General features: G+C 43.1%; 1 protein-coding gene across 2 annotated transcripts in view; it reads left to right on the forward strand.

The window, feature by feature from the left end:
• The first annotated feature begins 12918 nt into the window (after positions 1 to 12918).
• The window catches only part of LOC118676966 (calcium-activated chloride channel regulator 2-like), a 42165-nt gene continuing 32812 nt past the window's right edge, over positions 12919 to 22271 (forward strand). The window contains exons 1-2 of one of the 2 annotated variants that reach the window (XM_036351640.1): positions 12919 to 13243; positions 14137 to 14274. In XM_036351640.1, coding sequence (XP_036207533.1) covers positions 13058 to 13243; positions 14137 to 14274 — 324 coding nt within the window. In that variant the 5' untranslated portion in view covers positions 12919 to 13057. The remainder of the gene's footprint in view (positions 13244 to 14136; positions 14275 to 22271) is intronic. The other variant, XM_036351639.1, reaches the window with a different exon arrangement.

Consider the following 22271-nt stretch of genomic DNA (forward strand, 5'->3'; position numbering starts at 1 on the left):
GGGAGCTTCAGTCCCAGCCTGAAAAAAGCCCTCAGCCCCTCACCCAGACTGGCCAGGCACCCCAGTGGGGATCCCCACCCTGATCCAGGACACCCTTCAGGGCAAACCAGCTGGCCCCAACCATGCACCACGCCTCTATTCTATATAGTAAAAGGGTAATATGCCTCCCAGCACCGGGATCAGCGGAGCCGCGAGGCCTCCTGGCACCAGGATCAGCGTGACAGGGGGCGGGGCCACAACCTCCCTATCTGCCCTGCTCTGTTCCTGACAGGGGAAGGCGCCCCAACCCCCTGATCGGCCCTGATCTGTGCCTGATAGGGGGGAGCTCCCCAACCCCCTGATCGTCCTGTGGCTCTGTGTGTGACAGGGTGCGGTGCCCCAACAGCCCCCCCCCCCCACGGGCCCTGCTCTGTGTATGATGGGGTAGAGCCATAACCTCCCCATCGGCCCTGCCCTGAGTGTGACAGTGGCGGCGCCCCAACGCCCTGCTCGGCCCTGCTCTATGCGTGATAGAGGGCGGTTCCCCAACCCCCTGATACGCACTGCTCTGTGTGTGACAGGGAGCAGTGCCCCAACTCCCCTATCGGCCCTACTCTGTGAGTGACACAGGGGAGCTCCTCAACCCCCTGATGGGCCCTGCTCTGTGCGTGACGGGGGGGGGGGGGGAGCTCCCCAACCCCCTGGTGGGCCCTACTCTGTGTGTGACAGGGGGGAGCTCCCCAACCCCCTGATCGACCCTGCTCTGTGCATGACAGAGTAAGGAGCCCCAACCACCCTGATGGGCCCTGCTCTGTGCATGACGGGGGGGGGGAGGTGGAGGGGGGCGGGGGGGCGGTGCCCCAACCCCCCAATCGGCCCTACCCTGAGCATGACTGAGGGTGGCATCACAACCTCCCAATCCGCCCTGCTCTGTGCATGACAGGGGGCGGCGCCCCAACTCCCCAATCGGCCCTGCTCTGAGCCCGACCAGGGGCTGCACCTAGGGATTGGGCCTGCCCTCTGCCACCCGGGAGCAGACCTAAGCCAGCAGGTCGTTATCTCCCGAGGGGTCCCAGACTGTGAGAGGGCACAGGCCAGGCTGAGGGACCCCCCCCCTCCCCCCCCGAGTGCACAAATTTTTGTGCACCAGGCCTCTAGTTGATAATATAATTCAGTTAATATAAATCTATGTTGCTATTTTTTAAAAAGCCCCTAGATTTATTGAATTTCGGAGTCCCACCTGTGGTTGCCTTGTCAGGGCCAGACCAAATGATTTCACTGGCCTTAGTGGGGGAGAGGGGGGAGATGGGGGCAGACAGTCCCCACCTCAGCTATAAAGGATCCCAACAGAACCACCTCCTTCTCCTCCATCTGCCCACTGCTAGCAAACTACCCCTTGGATTATTGGCTGGAGTCAGGGTCACATAGTGGTACCCCAGTAAGAGGGAGGCTTGGGAAAATGCAGATCAGACATGTTTGAACCCTGTCATAAGATGGGCTCTGCCAGCATGAAAGAGGAAGGCTGGCTCTCAGGGTAGGAAACTAACAGTGCTCAAGCAGGGGCCACACACACAGGAGAAAGGCCATAATTAATAGGGATTAATATTTGTTAAACTGTTACTCTGACCTCAATGCTGTTTCAATCACTATGTGCTCTTTAAACTTTACGTCAATTTTACAGATGTAGAAGCTGAGGCATAGAGATATTTAATAACTTACCTAAGGGGCATGCAACCAGTAAAAAGCAGAACTGGGATTTCAATCCAGGCCATCTAACTTCAAAGCTCAATCATTTAACCACTTAACTACTGCTTCTACACAATTGTTATTATACAGGATTAAAGGTGAATGCCAGTAAAAATTTATATAATTCAAAGCAAAAGTGGCAGAAAATGCTAACATATTCTGAGACTCTGACATTTTAATATTTTGACTTTATCCCCTGCATAGTAAGCCATCTACAATGTGTGACATATTGCTATAATCTGTGATAGCTCATCCATGTGGAGATAAAACATGTATGTGATATAAAGGCATTTAGGATAAATCATGACACACAAAAAATTCATGTATTTATTCTTGGCTGAAAAAGACAAAATACTCCCTGAAAATTTTCTTTTTCTTTATTTATTTTTAATATATTTTTTTTATTTCAGAGAGGAAGGGAAAGGGAGAGAGAGATAGAAACATCAATGATAAGAGAGAATCATTAATCGGATGCCTCCTGCATGTCCCCCACGGGGGATCAAGCCCACAAGCCCGGCATGTGCCCCAACCAGAATTGAACCCTTCAGTAAGCAGGCCGACATCCTACCCACTGACCAAACCAGCTAGGGTGAAAATTTCTTTTTATTTATTTATTTTTTAAATATATTTATTGATTTCAGAGAGGAAGGGAGAGGGAGAGAGAGATAGAAACATCAATGATGAGAGAGAATCATGGATTGGCTGCCTCCTGCATGCCCCCCTACTGGGGATCGAGCCCGCAACCTGGGCACATGCCCTCGACTGGAATCGAACCTGGGACCTGTCAGCCCACAGGCCGATGCTCTATCCACTGGGCCAAACCAGCTAGGGAGAAAAGTTTCTGTTTAAAAATTTGTCAGTTCCTTATAATGATTGGTTTTTTAAATACTCTTAATACTTTTATAATATGAACATTTGATTTTGGCTAAAATGTATCATTCAGTATATTTTTTATTTTTAAAATTATTATCTTTTAGGAACCAATTCTAGCATTATATTACAAAATTGATTTTTTTAATTTTTTCTACCTTTGTGACCCTAGCAGCCATGGGCAAACTACGGCCTGTGGGCTGGATCCGGCCTATTTGAAATGAATAAAACTAAAAAAAAAAAAAGACCGTACCCTTTTATGTAATGATGTTTACTTTGAATTTATATTAGTTCACACAAACACTCCATCCATGCTTTTGTTCCGGCCCTCCAGTCCAGTTTAAGAACCCATTGTGGCCCTTGAGTCAAAATGTTTGCCCACCCCTGCCCTAAAGAATCATTACTCAGAAACATCCCATTACTTTCTTTTTTACTTCTTTATTGTTGAAAGTATTATATATGTATCCGTTTTCCCCCATTGACCTCTCCCAGCCCTTCCCCCGCCCCCCAGCACAGGCCCTCACCCCCCTACTGTCTGTGTCCTTTGGTTATGCTCATATGCATGCATACAAGTCCTTTGGTTGATCTCTTATTCCCCCCCACACACACACCACCACCACCACCCTCTCATGCTTTCCCTCTGAGGTTTGACAGTCTGTTCGATGCTTCTGTGTCTCTGGATCTGTTTTTGTTCATCAGTTTATGTTGTTCATTATATTCCACAAATGAGTGAGATCATGTGATACTTATCTTTTTCTGGCTGGCTTATTTCGCTTAGCATAATCCTCTCAATGAAGACAGCTGTATAGTAAAATATGCATTCTAATAATATATTTTTTTAAACTGCTCCCTAGCCTTTTTGGAGGAGAATAGAAAAAGGCAGAGGAGTTTATTCATATGGAAGACAAAAAAGAAAAGGTGAGTAGTAAGGACTAAAGAAAGGAGATCAAAGACTGTCTCAATTTAAGCAGGGCCTTCATTGGAATTTTCAAGTAAGCCACAGCCAAACCTCTTGAAATAATCACAATTGGAGATTATTCAAGAAAACTGGAATCAAAGTAGGATTCTAGAAGCTGTGGGATTTGGGAAAAACTTGAAACCTAAGCCATGCCCAATTAGTTAAAGGGAAAATAGTAACATTAAAGAATAGAAATGACAGCACAAGAAAAAAGAACAGAAGAGTCATTTTTTTTCTTTGAAAGGTTATTTTCATTAGAAGTGTCACAATTTTCTAAATTCGTGGGAAACTTACAAGAGCATGGTGCACAAAGAAGAAAAGGTCGTTATTCTGATAAAAGGTTCTCAAATTTACCTCTTTAAAATAAGATACTTTGATTTCATTTTTTAAATTTATTTTCTTTATTGATTACGGTATTACATATGTGTTCGTATCCCCCCCCATTACCCCCCCCCCACTCATGCCCTCACCCCCCTAGTGTCTGTGTCCATTGGTTAGGCTTATATGCATGCATACAAGTCCTTTGGTTGATCTCTCCCCCTTCCCCTCACCTTCCCGTGGTTTGACCGTCTGCCTTTGAATTCAGAGGAGAAGAAATAGAGATGAGCTGGAGTGGCTTTGAAGCCATCCAGGAAAACGAGTGCCTAAGCCAGAATGGTCTTTAAAAACTCTCATGGGCTATATCCCTCTGGGGAGAACACTTTAGACATGTTTGAGGTTGGGGGCGGGGAGGGGGGGGGGCTCCGTCTAACCCTGCCTGCAGGGTGCACAGGATTGAGAGGAGCAGGGACCTGGCTCTGCATGAGGCCAGGCATGGATTTTGTTGGTGATGGTTAGCTGGTTGAGTTTTCTCCTGAAAGGAAGGGAAAGAGAGAAAGAAGGAGATGAAGACCCCTCGAGATAGAAAGGTGCTGAGGTAACTTGCTTGGAGGCCAGGGTAACTTGCTTGTAGAAAATTATTTAAAGAATGCTGATACCTTCAGTGATGTAAAAGTTTTGTTTTATTTTCCTGTGACAAACACCTCTTTAGCTTTCCCTATGAACTCTTCAATGAAGTCTAAATTTCTCACAAACAAAATTTGTATCTGTTTCTTTGGAAAACTCTAAACAATACCTCGGAAACAATGTGAAGCACAGCAGCAGCACATGTGGATCTAGGAAACAGGACTTTTAATATGTCAGGTGTCCAGGTAGTTGCAGGGATCTGGGAGGGGGACTTGTCTTCCACAGGCCATGGAACCAACATGGGTAAAAGCCAATTATACATAGGCCTCTGAGGAGCAAGGGGACCCCAGCTGGCAGTAACTGATAATTACATTGATAATATTAACTATAGCTACCATTTATGGAGCACTGTGCCTTGTGCGTTTGGACTATATTTTTACATCATTTTGTTATTGGTGAAAGTGAGGGATACCCTTCCCCACTGGGTGCTAGTGGTTGGGTCCTTATGATATCTTGAGAAAAAATAATTTTCTGACACTCACACAGGAGGATGAGTGATTTTTATTAGCATGGAATTACATCTCCATGCTAATACAATTTCTCTTAATCCAGTCTGGGGACTCAGCAGTGCTAGAAGTGAAGCCAGTGTCCAAAGTTTCCTGTCCATGATGGAGCTGGGCCCGACGCAGCATTAGGCTAGTTGCAGTCCATCAGTCCATTGTGTGGGGTCCACATGGCTGTGAACCATGCAGGTGAATGCAGGGAAGCCAGAGCAAACGCCTTTGTTTAGTAGATTAAATATCTTAAATCTTCTGGTGCTTGCCGTGGCCACTCCTACTCTGGCCAAGGACCTGTTCCCAGGTGTGACTGACAGACAAGTTCCTTTCCTATTTCAGCCAGACTTTACTGGGCATGCGTCTAAACAGTTTCCTGGCAAAGCTGCACAAATGAATGCCTATAATATTTGGCCTTCCCTTTGCTCCTTTCCAGTTTTTAATAACTAGGTTAAATTACATGGTATTGCTCAGTGTGGCTCAGTGGTTGAGAATTGACCTATGACCCATGAGGTCATGGTTCAAGTCCCAGTCAAGGCACATGCCCAGGTTGCAAGCTTAGTCCCCTGTAGGGGCTGTGCAGGAGGCAGCCAGTGAATGATTCTCATCATTGATGTTTCTATCTCTCTCTCCCTCTTCTCTCCTCTCTGAAATCAATAAAAATACAGTGGGGCCTTGACTTACAGTGTCCCAACTAATGAGTTTTTTGAGATACCAGCTGTCTCTCGGCCGATTTTTTGCATTGAGTTGACAGAGTAATTTGAGTTAACGAGCTCCTTAACGAGCTCGGTCTCAGAATGAGTTAAACTCGTAAGTCAAGGCCCCACTGTACATTATTTTAAAAAATTACAATGGTATCAATTTGACTACAGATAACTACAAATCTCAGGTTATTTTCCTGTCATTGTTTCTCATTTTATCTCTCTGTTGCCAACATTATACCAGGCACCTTTCGGCAGTCAAATAAATACTTAGTGATTTTTCTCTTATTAAGCTTATGAGCTGAAGGGCTTTTGTTTCACCTCCACAGAAAAATTAGTTAGTGCAGAGGAAAAAGAAACTCCTAGGAAGCTGAAGAAAGGCTAAATGAAGATAATCAAAACTGTTCGCTGAGCTCTGAACACCTCCACTGTCTCACCTGCATCCAACAATGAACCCCTCGCTGGCCCCTGCTTCTACCCTTGGCCTCCTCGCAAAAAAAATTGGAAGTCTGAAAGTCAGATCAAATCTACCGTGTCACTCCACTGTGCACTAGACAGGACCTCCGTGCCATGGCTCCCTCCAGTCCCAGGACTCCTCTAAGGCAACTCTCGGGGCTCTCTCCTGTGCTGACTCCCCTCCAGAAACCCTCCAGCTTCAGGGCCTTCCCACTTGCCCTGCCCTCTTCCTGCATTATTTATCTCTCAGATATATGCATGGTTCCTTCCTTCACTCCAATGATCTTATCTGTGAGGCCCACCCGACCCCCTGATACAAAATAGCAGCCCCCAACTTCCACTCTCTCATTTCCTCCTGCCCATTACCTGGTTTCTTATTCTCCATAACACCTTCACTACATATCCCAGTAGATTTGTTTGCTGTCTCTCTCCCTTATCTGGGATGTAAACTTCCCCAGAACAAGGACTTGGCCCGTTTCATTCACTCTTCTATCCAGCACTTAAAACAGTGGCTGGCATCAAGTAGAAACAGTGTTATCTTTTTAACAGCTTTCTTTGGGTAGATTGGGCACAATTTAATTTTTGAATAAATGAATGAATTAAAAAAGAAAGAAATAAAAGTTAAGGAAGCATTCCCCAGTTGTGTAATGTACATCTTTGGGAATTACTTGCTTGAGGCTACAAATTGGAGGTCATTAAAAGAACCTTATCACGGCTCACATATGATTAATAAGAAAAAAAGATTGAATTTGAGGCAGAAGCTTTAATAATAGTGATTGTGACTTTTGAGATTTAAAACCTATATGTCTGTGTTGTTGGGCGTTGTTTTTTTAACTCTATTCTGTAGTTGTTTCTTTACAAATAACAAACACTGGTGTCACCATATAATGCATAAGTAATAGAATATTTTTTTTTCCTTAGTCCTGAAGAAAACACAGGCCTTTCCCATCAGATAAAAAAATATATTTAAAGACTACAAAGACTGCCACTTTCTGGTGAAAGGGCTGTAATCACCAAGTACATCCCTGGATGTTCCCTGGGAGCCCTTCTGATACAGAGTTACTCCAACTGTATGGCTCAAGGACCAGCAGCCTGAGCAGCACCTGAGAGTTTGGTAAACCTGCACTATATTGGCCTCACCTTAACCTACAGGGTCAAAATCTGCATCTGAACAGGTGATTCTTAGGTACATTAAAACTTGACTCAAGTATAAGCCCTGACCTGGTTGCTCAGTTGGCTAGGGCGTTGTCCCCATACACTGAGGTTGCAGGTTTGCACTCTGGAAGCAACCAATGAATGCATAAATAGTGGAACAACAAATCAATGTTTCTCTCTCTCTCTCTCTCTTCCTCTCTCTCTCTCTTTCTCTTGCCTTCCCTTCCTCTCTCTAAAAATCAATTTTAAAAATACTTTAAAAACACTACTCTAAATAGCACTCTTGAAGGGAAGCTCCTGCAGATCAATTTTGTCTGGAGTTTTTTCTGGAAATTCAGAGCTCCAGGTACCTGCACCCCAAGAACAGAAGGGGGAGCCCTAGTGCCCCAATTGCTAGACCTTTTAACTGGTTGCAGTTGCTTTCTGCTTTTCACGGGGCTGGTGTGGTTAAATGGAGTATCAGAAGTAGCAGAGGAGAGGAAGGAAAACCAAAAGACCTGATGCCCTTCGGGGTGGAGTTGGGGCAGCGGGGAATTCTGGCAGAGCCCTTGAGCTTTAGAGACTTATTGAGGTCAGAATCAGAGCAGGAAGAAAACAGGAGGGGAGACTAGGAAAATAGAGTTCAAATTCTGTGCTTCTGCTTTCATTTATTGTTCTCTGAGTCTCCCTGGTTATTTTTCATCTCTTTAAAAAAGTTCCCTTACATTTCTACTTTCTCTTTCTTTTTTTCTCTGCAACATGATGATAGGAATAATGATAACAGCTTATCTTGACATGATGCTATTACAATCAGATGTAACAGAGAAGAGATTTTATACGAGGCAGTTTTATGCCCATTTGGCAAATGAGGAATATTCCACATTTTCTTTATTGGCTTATCATTAAAAGTAGTTCTTGTTTCCCATTTATTTTGGCAAACTTTGGAGGGGTTTTTTTATGTACATAGTCATCTGCAGAGTTATTGCCACAGTGTGGGTGTGGAGGAGGCTTCATAGCAAAGGCCTGGAGGTAAAAGGCTGCATGGGAAGAATTCAAGAAACTAGAAAGGAAGTGTAAGAGCTCCATGCTTTGGCATTGTGGTGAGTCACAAAACACTTCCTGGACCCCATCTGGACCATGCACTTCACTCCTTTGCTTTGAAAATGAGTACAGTATTTCCCCTCTACCCACAGGGTGCAGTCCAAGCCCTCTAGTGGATGTCTGCAACTGTGAACAGTACTGATCCCTAAGTATACTGTTTTTTTCCTATCCATGCATATCTGTGATAAAGTTTAACTTATAAATTAGACATTGTAAGAGATTAACAATAACAATAAAATAGAATAAGTATAACACTATCTTATATAATAAAAGCCTAATATGCAAAGGGACTGAATGGCAGAATGACTGGTGGAACAACCGTCCACTATGATGTGCACTGACCACCAGGGGGCAGACGCTCAATGCAGGAGCTTCCCCCAGTCCGCAGGCCCCAGGCCAGCCAAGGCGGGTGCCAGTGGGGATCCCCCCATAATCCCACCAATTGCACCACAGAGGGAGGCGATTGGTGGCGGCAGTCGGGGGTGGTGCCGGCCAGCGAGCGAGCCAACGCCACCCTCCTGATCACCCCGCTGGTCACCTCCAACACAGGTGCCAGCAGGGCCCCCCTGATTGCCCTGCTGGTCGCCCCATAGATCGGCCCTGATCGCGAGCCAAGCCTAGGGACCCTACCTGCATGAATTTCATGCACCAGGCCTCTAGTACTATAATAAAAATTATGTGAATGTGGTCTCTCAAGATAGCTTACTATACTGTGCTCACTTTTTCACTTAAAGGAAGTGCTTTATGGCTTCTCTTTGGCATATCCAGATTGCCAGAATCACTACTCTTGACATTTTGGGACCATTCTTAAGTAAAATACAGATTACATGAACACAAGCACAGTGATACTGTGACAATCAATCTGAAACCAAGATGGCTCCTAAGTGACTGAAGGGTAGGTAGTGTACACAGCGTGGATATGCTGGACAAAGGGATGATTCACTGCCTGGGCAGGCTGGCGCAGGACAGCATGAGATTTCATCACGCTCCTCAGAACGGAGCACAATTTAAAATGTATTAATTTATTATTTTTGCAAATTGTCACTTAACATTTTCAGACTGAGATTGACTGCAGGTAACTGAAACTGCATAAAGTGAAACCATGGATGAAGAAAACCGGTGAGGAAGGTATGAAACGTGCCTTCTGAGTCCTCGGCAAACTTCGGCTTTCAGATTCTTAGTCTTAACAGTTTGTCTCACTTCCATTTTTTATTTATTTCAAAAACTATAGTGGCCATAAATCTTATAGCCCAGTTACACAGTGGACTCTCCTCTCCTCTTCTGAGTGGGATTGCTGCAAGAACTGTAACAAAAGCCTGAGACGTAAAAATCCACAGCCTTTTTGGACTCCTTGGGATGTGAAATCGCCTGACTTCTCTGACACAAGATACATATTTTACTCACTTTGGTTGTGGGTCTCCACCAGCAGACTCTAAAAAGAAACAGACAGAGAGGCCTTTTGGGAGCAGGTTTAACTGTGCCAACAGACAATGAACAAAGATGTGCTTTAGATTCTTTAGTTACTGAAACTGAATAACTTATTTTCTTGAAATCAGATAAGAACAGAGCAAATTCCTATAGTTTCTACAACATTGAATAAATGCTTAACATTTTATTCCCATTTTTTTTCACTTCAGGCATATTTCATTTCTTTGATATCATAAAATCTGAGGACATGAGCATTCAGATCTAAGGGCATGAATATTTTTTTAATGAAAGGATATGTTGTTCTTTCTGTTCTCAAAGTCACACTTTATCAGAAGTGGATACTCTGTTCAGAAATAACTCTTAAGTCACTTAATCAAGTCAGTTTTCTCCTGCAGGGTCAGCCCGGCCAAAGGAGAAGGCTGTAAAAAGAGATCTTCAACAGGCCTGGTTGCTGACAGCAAAGAATTGTTCTGAGGGCAGGTCAAAACAGAGGTGGTGGGAACAGGCTTTCAGGAGTGAATGTGGCTCTCCAAGAGAATAGGTCAGTGACTGGGAATCTTGTAAGGGACAGATGATGAAAGTGAAATACAGCCAAGTGGCCAGACCTGGGGATTGGGTTCCAGAACCAAGGAAGCAAAAAGCAGATAGACAGCAATGAATGTCATGCCCAGGCTCTCGGCCCAGGGTAAGCAAGGCCTGAGTAGCTTGTTCAGGTTTCAACCCAGGTGGAGTTGAACAGGATTGTTCACTTATGTCTGTTCTTTATAGAGCTGCATGCACTCTATAGCCAATATTCTCGCACCCACATTCTAGGAGAGCCATTGTAACTGTCAATAAGTGAAGAGCCCGGCTGACATGGCTCAGTGTTTGAGCCTCTTGATCTATGAACCAGAAGGTCAGGGCACATGCCGGGTTGCTGGCTCAATCCCCAGTGGGGGGCGAGCAGGAGACAGCCAATCAGTGATTTTCTTTCATCATTGATGCTTCTATCTCTCCCTCTCCATTCCTCTCTGAAATCAATAAAAATATATTTTTTTTTAAAAAAAGAATAAGTGAGAAATTAGTCCTCAATGGCCCTTCAACCAGTGAACTACTTATACAAGTTTGCATGGTGGCAAGAAGAAACTCTTCCCTTATTCTTGGCCAAAAGCTACTCTCACATTGTGGCTTACAAGTTGAATTTTTAAGCGCATTTCTTTGCTGATGGAAATAATGTTTTCTTAAAGTCACAAGAGATTGGCATAAGAAAATAAACTGCCAAGGAAAGTTGAAAATAAAGAGCATTGTTCCATTCATTGAGTCACAGTTTCAGGCAAAGCCTTTGGACTTGCCACGCCTATGGATTTCCATTCTGCAGACACAGTGAGCGAGCAGGAAAAACCCACAGCTGGGAATGAGCCGCTGAAGACAAGACAGCTAAGCCGATTTCTGAGCAGTAGAGTGAGCAGCTTTGGCAGCAAGTGATGACGAGCGACATTCCATTCTCCTCCACACCCATGGGGAGCACCAGTACCAAAGAGCTGTCTGCCAAGAGGGAGCAAGAGGGAAAGTTCCAGAACTTTCTGGAAGGGACACCTTCTGGAAGGAATACCATCAAATAAGGGGCAGGGGGAGTATTGTCACACTATAATTCATGGCGCTTTCATAATCTGGCTTTTATTTACTTCTCCTGACTCCATTTATTCAGTCAACACGTATTTACTGAGAGTTTACTGAGCTAGGTGCTGAGGAGGTAAATGATCAAAACAGAGGCTCCTCTCTCACATGCCCTTCAGCAGGAAGCAGGCAACCAATTGCACAGTATAAATGTGACATCATAACCATAAACATGCTTCAGAGGAGAGGGGTCTGATGCTAAGAAAGCGGGGGTTTGAAAGTTAGGGAGCTCGGGGCCAGGATTGGAATGTGAAGGAAAGCAGGTGAGAAGCAGTGAGAGAAGAGGTTCTAAGCAGAGGGACAGCAAGAGAAAAATAGCCTTCAATACCCGTCAACATTGCAGCTCTTAACATTTCATTTCTAGTGTCTTGAGAACACGCGTGAACATGATATAGTGGAAAACAATGGAATTTAAAGTTAGTTGGTCACATTCTTGCACTATGACAACACCTGTGCAATCTTGAACAAGTTACTTAGATTTTCTGAGCCTGATTTTTGTCATAAACTTGGGGCAATAAAACCCGTCACACAATAAATGCTAGTTCCCACCCCCATTGGCTAATTTTCATAATCTCTATGAGACTCAGTGCCTTCATTGAAAAAGTAAAAACTATACCTGCATCAGGGAATTTACATTTAAGTGTGTTCATTTGTAAACTCTAAAGCATTATGTAATTACCAGGCATTATTGACCACTCATAAAATAGTTGAGAGGCCTACTTCAGTCCAGAACCTGTAATAGGTACTGGAGGAATGGAAGGCTGACTGAGGTAGAGTCTCGCCCTCAAGAGAGTTGCTGAAGGAGAAATTCATTGTTTCCCCAGCTCCAGAGGAAAGAAGGCAGACAGGGCAGAGGGACAGGCCCCTGTGGTCTGTTCAGGCATCCAAGTTCCCGGCACTTGGCGCTCCCTGGGGGATACCTGATACCCTGCCCCAGCCATTAGCTGAGAGCTTGCTCAGACTATCTGACCCAAGGCCCTAGGCACAGGGCCGCAGGATGGCTTTCTAAATCTTCAAAATAACCAGACAGAGGAATCTTAACAACAGAGAAAATATGACTCGAGTGCAGTGGGGAAGTAGTTGTGCTGACGGATGGAGAAGGCTGTCAAGGATAAAGAGAGGAAAATCACTGTAGATTTTTGTGTGTCTGGTGAAAGTGGAGAGACCAATCCAGATTCTCTGATTTCCAGCCCGGCCACCCAGGCCTCTCTCTTTCAAGCTCCTTTTGTCTTATTTTCCTCTTCCTTCAGAGAAATATAAAATGAATATGAGGTGGAAGATACATTGCCCAACTATGATTCAGGAGAAAGCTCAGCCGCAGAACAGGCAAGTGTGGCATTGCCTGGAGAAAAGGGACTTGCAGAGGCAGGTCTCAGGTAGATCCACCCCTGATTTTGCAAAGAAGGCACCTCCTTCACTACAAGTTCTAGGGCCTTCAAGTTCAGAAGGAAACTATTTTGCCCTGTCACCTGGCACAATGCATCTAGCAGGACCAGTGTGAGTAAACCAGTCTGAGGCTTCTCTACAACATGACCCACGGGGACAAAGCAGGTACTGTTTGCTGCCTGAAGATTGCGACTCTCCTGGTGGCTCTAAGTCCAGAACTCCTATTCCTGGGAGCTGGAGTGCAGCTTCGAGACAACGGCTATGATGGGTTACTCATTGCAATCAATCCTCAGGTGTCCGAGGATCAGAACCTCATCCCAAACATCAAGGTGAGTGGCAAAAATGAAGTCAAGTTCATTACCCCATTTGAACAGACCTGTAGCCTTCTGTAAGGAGCTAACAACCCCGTCTGATTTGTAATTTGAGTTGTAAAGAGAGCAGCATTTCTGAACGATTGCACCAAACGTTATGATTATGGGCAAGCCAGAGTGTTCACCTAATTCTGTGTAGTCTCAGTTCACAGACTGTTGATCTAGTCCTCTTTTATTTTTTGTTGTTGATTACTACTAATTTCAGTGTTTTTTGTGTTCCTGCATGACTGTTTTGGGATGGCAACTTAAGAAATAATGTACTGTGGCAACAAAGACCAGATGTTTGACTGATGAATAAGCATGATTTTGTGCTTATTAAATCATGTGCTTGGATTCCTTCCTGAGGGTGCGAATTCTCAGACAGAAAGAGTGGTAGTCTGGATGGAGTGCCAAAGAGCAAAGTTCTTGCTTTTTACCTGAACGTTCTCTAATTGACTATTTTCACCTTACAACAAGGAAGGATCACAACTCCATTACTTATGAGCCTCCTTTCATTAATGCTTTAGTGAAATTAGTAACATTTATAAGGTGTGGTCTTGAACATGCCCACAGGTGTGACATGAAAAGGATTTGTTTGGTAAAAGCTTAAAAGCCTTTCACAAAATTGGAAAATTATATAGGCAAGCCCAGACACCCAATTACTGTCCTAAAAATCTCTTCCAGACAACCATTTAAGTTTAGTTTGTTCCTAAGTTTTCACAGTCTAATGCTGTCTCTAACAGAAATGGGCTCCTTCAAAATGTTTCCATTATTTGTTACTATTACTTTATTCAAGTGTGACTAGCAAACTCAACCATAAAAGACTTACAAGGATAAAGGATAAAACAAGCTTTTCTTGTATTTGGTTATAGGAAATGGTAACCGAAGCTTCTTTTTACCTGTTCAATGCTACCAAGAGAAGAGTGTTTTTCAGAAATATAAAGATTTTAATCCCTGCCACGTGGAAAGCTAATAATTACAGCAAAGTTAAACAAGAATCATATGAAAAGGTAAGAATTCAGATTCATTAAATGAGCTTAAATCAAGGGTGGGAAGGTGAAACAACCAAAATATACTGTATTTAAAAGTAAGGACTTAAGCAAAAACAAATCATTGATATTAATATGCAAATAACGGTATTGGGAAGATTGTTAACCATAAAATATATAGATATATAATAAAGGAGTACAAAATTTGCACTAAAAGGTAAGCAAAATGCCATTGCTCAGGTAGCCTTTCAGATCGCTTTACTTTGTAACCTACAGGGTCTTTCCTGAAATTTCTGGTTAAGGACCAAAAACTAGCTTTATCTACGGAGTCTGAGTTGTAAAGGGAGCAATTCCAGTTATGACTATCTTTATAATCTGTCAGTCAGGGCAGTAAACAGGCATGTCCAGAGAGAAACATTGGCCACCCATGCACATAAAAATATGACTGTCTTCTGCCAGAGTGTAAATTAGGAAAATTTCACATTACCTCATATCGAGGACAGCTTTCGAGGAGTATGTTGGAAAGAAGGAAGGCAGAAAGTGAGGAGGGGTGGGGTGGCTATTTTCTCTTTTCCAACCAAAAATGAATTTAACCTTCAAAGGACTCTGATAAGCTATAAATCATAGTTAAACATCCATGCTGATGTCTGGCATAGACTAGTGTGCATGCTATAAATAAATGGTAAGTAAATCTGGTAAATCACTGTTTGAAGTTATTGTGAACAAGAGCCATGGCAACTGCCCATAGCCACAGAAGCAGAGGCATTGAAAACGTAGCTCAGGGCTCCAGCAATGGAGTGGGTTCGAGATCTGTAACTACAGCTCAAACAGAAGGACTGGGGCATGTGTAACCATTTCCCCTCTGCTCATTTGTGTCACTGGTATGAGACTTCCTAAGCCTGTTTTAATTCTTAGCCCTCCTTTGAAGTTACTCTCTCAGTAATGGACTGGTATAGCAATCTAGATAGGCACCTCGGTGTCCTGAAAAGGTTACAGAGGCTCTGAGAAGCATTTGATTTATGACCAGAGGAGAGCCTTTTGCAATTCTTGAGCAGAGGTAGGAGAGATGGAGGACCTGGGATAAACTGGAGAGAGAGCTGCTGATTTTTTAAGCTGCAACTAAGTGCCAGGAATTCTACACATACATATTGTATAATTCCCCCACACCCTAATATTGGTTGTTATCACAAATTGGGAAATTGAGGCTCAAATAAATTAAGGATTTTGTTTCAAGTCAAACAGCTAGTAAATTTCAGAGCCACAATTTGGATCGGTATCTATTTGATTCCCAAACCCATGTTCTTTGCACTTAGCCATGTTGTCTCTAGCTGTCTATACAGATTGCATTAACCAGTTTGGCCATCTGTGGAACAAAGAAGTATTGGAGATAACCAACCCCCTAACCAGGTAGTATTCCTGATCCCAATGAAGAAATAAATAACCAAAGCAAAAATGAGAATATGACTGAACAGAAAGATTAAAGGAAATAATAGTCATTAAAGGTTGTTCATATATCTGTTGGATACCAATTTCTTTAACCTCATAATATCAATTAAGGCAACTCTTAGTGGATAATAATTATGCACAGTGTCCATTCTAGGCACTATGGAGGACTCAAGGACAAGCAAAGTGATTCCTGTGAATCTAGTTTCATGTAGGTGGGAAGACAGGGAGGAGAGAAAGCGTTAAGAATAGTAGGCTGGTGCTGGGTTACTATGGTCTAAGGTAGAATGTTAATCCTGAACAGCCTGAGTATTCCATCCTATGCAAAGCACCTTCTCTTTTGCTTTGGGACAAATTTCAGGAAATAGGAATGAGATTTTGTCCAAATGACAAGGGCATGGCATCTGTAGCTCTTTTTGTAGGTGTTGCCTTGCATCCCCATGACATGCTTTATATCTGAAAGTTTATACCTTGATCCCCTTTACCCATTTCCACACCCAACCCCCCTCTCCTCTGACAACCACTAATCTGTTCTCTATGAGTCTGGTTTTGTTTTTTAGATTCCACATATAAGTGAAATCATGCAGTATTTGTCTTTCTTTCTGACTTCTTTCACTTAACGTAATGCCTTTCAGGTCTATCCATGTTGTCACAATGGCAAGATTACATTCTTTGTCATTTCATTGTGTGTGTGTGTGTGTGTGTGTGTGTATTTATTATATATATTATATATATAGTACATCTATAATAATAAAAGCCTAATGCACTTCCTTCCTTTCAGACAAAGCCACAGTGGTGGCAGGGGCCAAGGCAGAGGCAGCCACTGTGTCAGCGGGGGCCAAGACCTTTGCATGACTTTCGTGCATCAGGCCTCTAATATATATATATATATATATATATATATATATACTAGAGGCCCGGTGCACAAAAATTTGTGCACTCAGGGGGGAGGGGTGTTCCTCAGCCCGGCCTGTGCCCTCTCGCAGTCTGGGACCCCTCGGGAGATAACGACCTGCTGGCTTAGGCCTGCTCCTGGGTGGCAGAGGGCAGGCCCAATCCCTAGGTGCAGCCCCTGGTCGGGCTCAGAGCAGGGCCGATTGGGGAGTTGGGGCGCCGCCCCCTGTCATGCACAGAGCAGGGCGATCGGGAGGTTGTGATGCCACCCTCAGTCATGCTCAGGGTAGGGCCGATTGGGAGGTTGGGGCACCGTCCCCTGTCACACTCAAGGCAGGGTCAATGGGGAGGTTGCAGCGCCACCCCTGTTACACACAGAGCAGGGTCAATCAGGGGGTTGGGGCACTGCCCCGTCACTCACAGAGCAGGGCCCGTAAGGGGGATTGGGGCTCTGTACCCTGTCACGCACAGAGCAGGGCCCATCAGGGGGTTGGGGCGCCGCCCTCTATCACCCACAGAGCAGGGCCAATCAGGGGGTTGGGGCGCCGCCACTCTCCCACTCAGGGCAGGGCTGATGGGGAGGTTATGGCTCTACCCCGTCACACACAGAGCAGGGCCCGTGGGGGGGGGGGGGGGGTTGGGGCGCCACACCCTGTCACACACAGAGCAGGGCCGATCAGGGGGTTTGGGCACCGCACCCTGTCACACACAGAGCCGCAGGGCGATCAGGGGGTTTGGGCGCTGGCCCCTGTCACGCTGATCCCGGTGCTGGGAGGCATATTACCCTTTTACTATATAGGGTAGAGGCCTAGTGCATGGGTGGGTGCCGGCTGGTTTTCCCTGAAGGGTGTCCTGGATCAGGGTGGGGGTCCCCACTGGGGTGCCTGGCCAGCCTGGGTGAGAGGATGATGGCTGTATGCAGCTGGTCACACATCCTTCAGGGTGGGGGTCCCCACTGGGGTGCCTGGCCAGCCTGGGTGAGGGGATGATGGCTGTTTGCAGCTGGTCACACACACTTCAGGGTGGGGGTTCCCACTGGGGTGCCTGGACAGTCTGGGTGAGGGACTGAGGGCTGTTTTCAGGCTGGGAGTGACTGAAGCTCCCAACTGCTCCTTTTTTTCTTTTTTTTATTCTGGGCCAGCTTTAGCTTTGAGTCTTGGCTCCAGCTCTTAGGCCTCCACTGCTGATAGTAGGTTTCTGGCCTTTGCTTACAATGTTGCGATCTTGCTGGCTGAAGCCCGGTGAACTAAAGCAGGTTTCTGGGGTTTTGTTTAGCTTCTATATGGGTTACATAGTCGCTTAGAGTTGCAGCTCAGAGGCCTGCAGCGGCAGGCGGGGAACGTTGGAGTCCTCCGTCACTGAAGCAAGCAAGCCTCATGTTAGTTTCAAGCTGCCTGGCTGCTGGCCGCCATCTTGGCCGGCAGCTAATTTGCATATCGCCCTGATTAGCCAATGTTAAGGGTAGCGGTCGTACACCAATTACCATGTTTCTCTTTTATAGATAGGATAATATTTATAATATCTTCTTTATCCATTCATCCTTTGATTGACACTAAGGTTTTTTCCCATATGTTGGCTATTGTAAATAATGCTGAAATGAACATATGGTGCATCTATCATTTTAATTAGTGTTTTCATTTTCTTCAGATAAATATCTAGGATTGGAATTGTTTGATCATATGCCAGTTTTAGTTCTCATTTAATGAGGAAACTTCATATTGTTTTCCATAGTGATTGCACCAAGTTACATTCCTGCCAACAGTGCATAAAAGATCCCAGGTCTTTACATCCCCATCAATTGTTATTTCTTGTCTTATTTAATAACTAGAAGCCTGGTGCATGAAAATTCGTGCTCTAAGGGAGAGGTCCCTTAGCCCAGCCTGTGCCCTCTCACAGACAAGGAGCCCTCGGGAGTGGGCCTAAGCTGCAGTCTGGCCTCCCTCTGTGGGAGGTGACCCATGGGCTGATCGAGGGACAGGGCCAGCTGGTGAGCGGCCAGCCCCACCCCGACCACCCCTCTGCCACCACTGGTTGCTGCTGTGCCCCCACCCCCCCCACCACCACCACATCGACATCCCCTCCCTCTGCCTGCTAGCACCCGCTTTGGCTGGCCTGGAGCCACCTGCTCGCCAGCCCCACCCCCCGCTGACTGGTCGTTCCACCATTTGGTTGATTTGTATATTACGCTTTTATTATATGGGATAACCATTCTGACAGGTATGAGGTGATAGCTCATTGTGGTTTTGAATTGCATTTTTCTGATGATTAGTGATGCTGAGCATTTTTTCATGTGCCTATTATCCATCAGTATGTCTATGGGAAAATGTTTATTCAGATACCCTGCACATTTTTTAATCAGATTGTTTTTTTGTTACGGAGTTGTATGAGTTATTTATATATTTTTATATTAACCACTTATTGGATATATGGTTTGCAAATATTTTCTCCCATCTTGTAGGTTGCCTTTTGTTTAACTGATGGTTTCTTTCCTTCACTGTGCAGAAGCCTTTCAATTTGATATAATTTCATTTGTTTATTTTTGCCCTTGCCTTAGTGAGATGTCCCCTCCAAAAAAAACACCCAAAATTACTATGTATTAAATTCAAGTCATTAATCAATGTTGAGTTAATTTTTCTATGTGGTGTAAGATAATAATCCAGTTTACTTCTTTTGCAGGTAGCTGTCCAATTTTCCATCACCATTATTGAGAGATTGTCCTTTCCATTGTATATTTTTGCCTCGATTATCATAAATTAATTGACCATATATGCATGAATTAATTTATGAGCTCTCTAGTCTATGGATCTATGTGTCGATTTTTATATGGATCTATGTGTCGATTTTTATACTATTTTGATTATTACTATAGCTTTGTAGCATAGTTAAAAATCAGGACGCATACTTCCACCTTTGTTCTTCTTTCTCAAGACTGCTTTAGCTACTCAGGGTCTTTAGTGATTCCATACAAATCTTAAAATTATTTGTTCTAGTTCTGTGAAAAATGCTATTGGAATTTTGATAGGGATTGCATTGAATTTATAGATTGCTTTAGAGAGTATGGATATTTTAACAATATTAATTGTTCCAAAGTATGAGCACAAAATAGCTCTGCATTTATTGCTGTCTTCTTCAGTTATTTTTATCAGTGTCTTATAGTTTTCAGTGTACAGGTTTTTAACCTCTTCGGTTACTTTATTCCTAGGTATTTTATTCTTTTTGATGCAGTTGTAAACTGATTGTTTTCTTAATTTATCTGATAGTTTGATGTTAGTATATAGAAATGCAATCAATTCTTATAGTAATTTTGTATCATGCAACTTTATTGAATTCATTTATTGGTTCTAACAATTTTTGGTGGAATCTTTAGGGTTTTTTTATATATATAAAGTATCATGTCATCAACACATAGTGCTAGTTTTACATTTTCTTTCCAGTGTGGATGCCTTTATTTCTTTTTCTTGCCTAATTGCTCTGGCTAGGACCTGTACTAGTGCTAGAATGTGGATTAAAAATGGTGAGTGTAAAAATCCTTATCTTGTTCCTGATCTTAAAGCAAAAGCTTTTAACTTTTCACCACTGAGCATGATGTTAGTTGTGAGAGCTTATTGTATGTGGCCTTTATTATATTGAGGTACATTTCTCTATACCAACTTTATTGAGAGTTAATGTTTATCATAAATCAATGTTGAATGTTGTTAAACACCTTCTTTGCATTTATTGATCATGTTATGATCATCTTTCATTTTGTTTTATTGTGGTGTCTTACATTGATTTGTGGATGATGAGAAATCCTTGTATCCCTGGAATAAACCCCACTTGATCATGGTGTGTGGTCCTTTTAATATATTATTAAATTTGGTTTGCTGATATTTTGTTGAGGATTTTTGCATCTATGTTTATTAGGTATATTTTCTTTTTTTGTGGAGTCCTTGTCTGGTTCTGTTATCAGGGTAATTCTGGCTTTGTAAAATGAGTTTGGAAGTATTTCCCCCATCTCAATTTTTTTTGGTGGTGTTTGAGAAGGATAGTTATTAAATTTTCTTTGAATGTTTGGTTGAAATGATCCATTAAGCCATCTGGCCCTGGATTTTTCTTTGTTGGGAGGGTTTTGCCTACTTATTCAATCTTCTTACTAGTAATTTGTCTATTCAGATTTTCTCTTTCTTCATGGTTCAATCTTGAGAGATTGTATGTTTCTAAGAATTTATCCATTTCTTCTAGGTTGTCTAATTTGTTGGAGCATAATTGTTCATAGTAGTCTCTTATGACCCTTTGTATTTCTGTGGTATCATTTGTAACTTCTCTTACATTTCTTATTTAATTTGAACTTTTTCCTCTCTCTCTCTCTCCCCCCCCCCCCCACCTCCATCTCTCTTTCTCTGTTAAGTCCAGTTTAAGGTTTGTTAATTTGGTGTATCTTTTCAAAGAAGGAGCACTTAGATTCATTGATTTGTTTTTATTTTTGTTTCATTTCCATCTTATCTTTAATATTTCCTTTCTTCTAACTTTGGGTTTTGTTTGTCCTTCTTTTCCTATTTCTCTTAGGTGTAAAATTAGAATATTTCTTTGAGGTTTTTCTTGTTTCTTGAAGTAGGCTTGTATTGCTGTGAACTTCCCTCTTAGAAATGCTTTTGCTGCATCCATAGATTATGGGATGTTGTATTTCTCCTTTAACTTTCCTCTAGGTATTTTTTATTTTTCCATCGAGTTCTTCAGTGACTCAGTAGTTTTTCAGTAGCATGTTGTTTAATTTCCTCATATTTATGCTTTTTCCAGTTTTCTTCTTGTAATTGATTCCTAGATTTATACCATTGTATTTTAAAAAGATGCTTGATGTGATTTCAGTATTCTTGAATTTATTGAGAATTGTTTTGTGGCCTAACATGATCTATCCTGGAAAATATTCCATGTGCACTTGAGAAGAAGGTGTATTCTGCTTCTTTTGGATCAAATGTTCTGAATATATTTTTTAAATCCAGCTTAATAGATCTAAAGTTGTCTTTAAGACTGATGTTGCCTTATTGATTTCTATATGGATGATCTCTCCATTGATAAAAATGGGGTGCTAACGTCTCTACTATTATTGTATGCTGTCAATTTCTCCCTTTAGGTATGTTAATATTCACTTCATATATTTTGCTACTCCTATGTTGGATGCATATATATTCACAAATGTTATATCTTCTTGCTGGATTGGCCTCTTTATCATTATGCAATGACCTTTGTCTTGTATTACAGTCTTTGTCTTTTTAAAAAGTCTTTATGTCTTATATGATTTGATTTTTAAATTTCTATTATGTGAAACATTTTTTCCCATCCTTTCACTTTCAGTCTGTGTGTCTCCTTACATCTGAAGTAAGTCTCTTGTAGGGAGCAAATAGACACATTTTGTTTATTTACCCATTTATCCATTCTATGTCTTTTGATTGGATAATTTAGTACACTTACATTTAAGTAATTATTGATAAACTAGAGGCCTGGTGCATGAAATTCATGCACAGGGGTGGGTCCCTCAGCCTGATCTGCACCCTCTCCAATCAGGGAGCCCTGATGGCTTAGGCCCACAACCCGTGGTTCTCTGCTCTCTGTGGGGCCTGGCCGCTCCATGCCCACTGCCCAGAGGCTCTCTGTGGCCCAGAGGCTCTCTGCAGCCCAGAGGCTCTCCACGGCCACCCCAGCTG

The sequence above is a fragment of the Myotis myotis genome, unplaced genomic scaffold (assembly GCF_014108235.1).
Source record: "Myotis myotis isolate mMyoMyo1 unplaced genomic scaffold, mMyoMyo1.p scaffold_m19_p_2, whole genome shotgun sequence".
Classification (NCBI taxonomy): Eukaryota; Metazoa; Chordata; class Mammalia; order Chiroptera; family Vespertilionidae; genus Myotis; species Myotis myotis.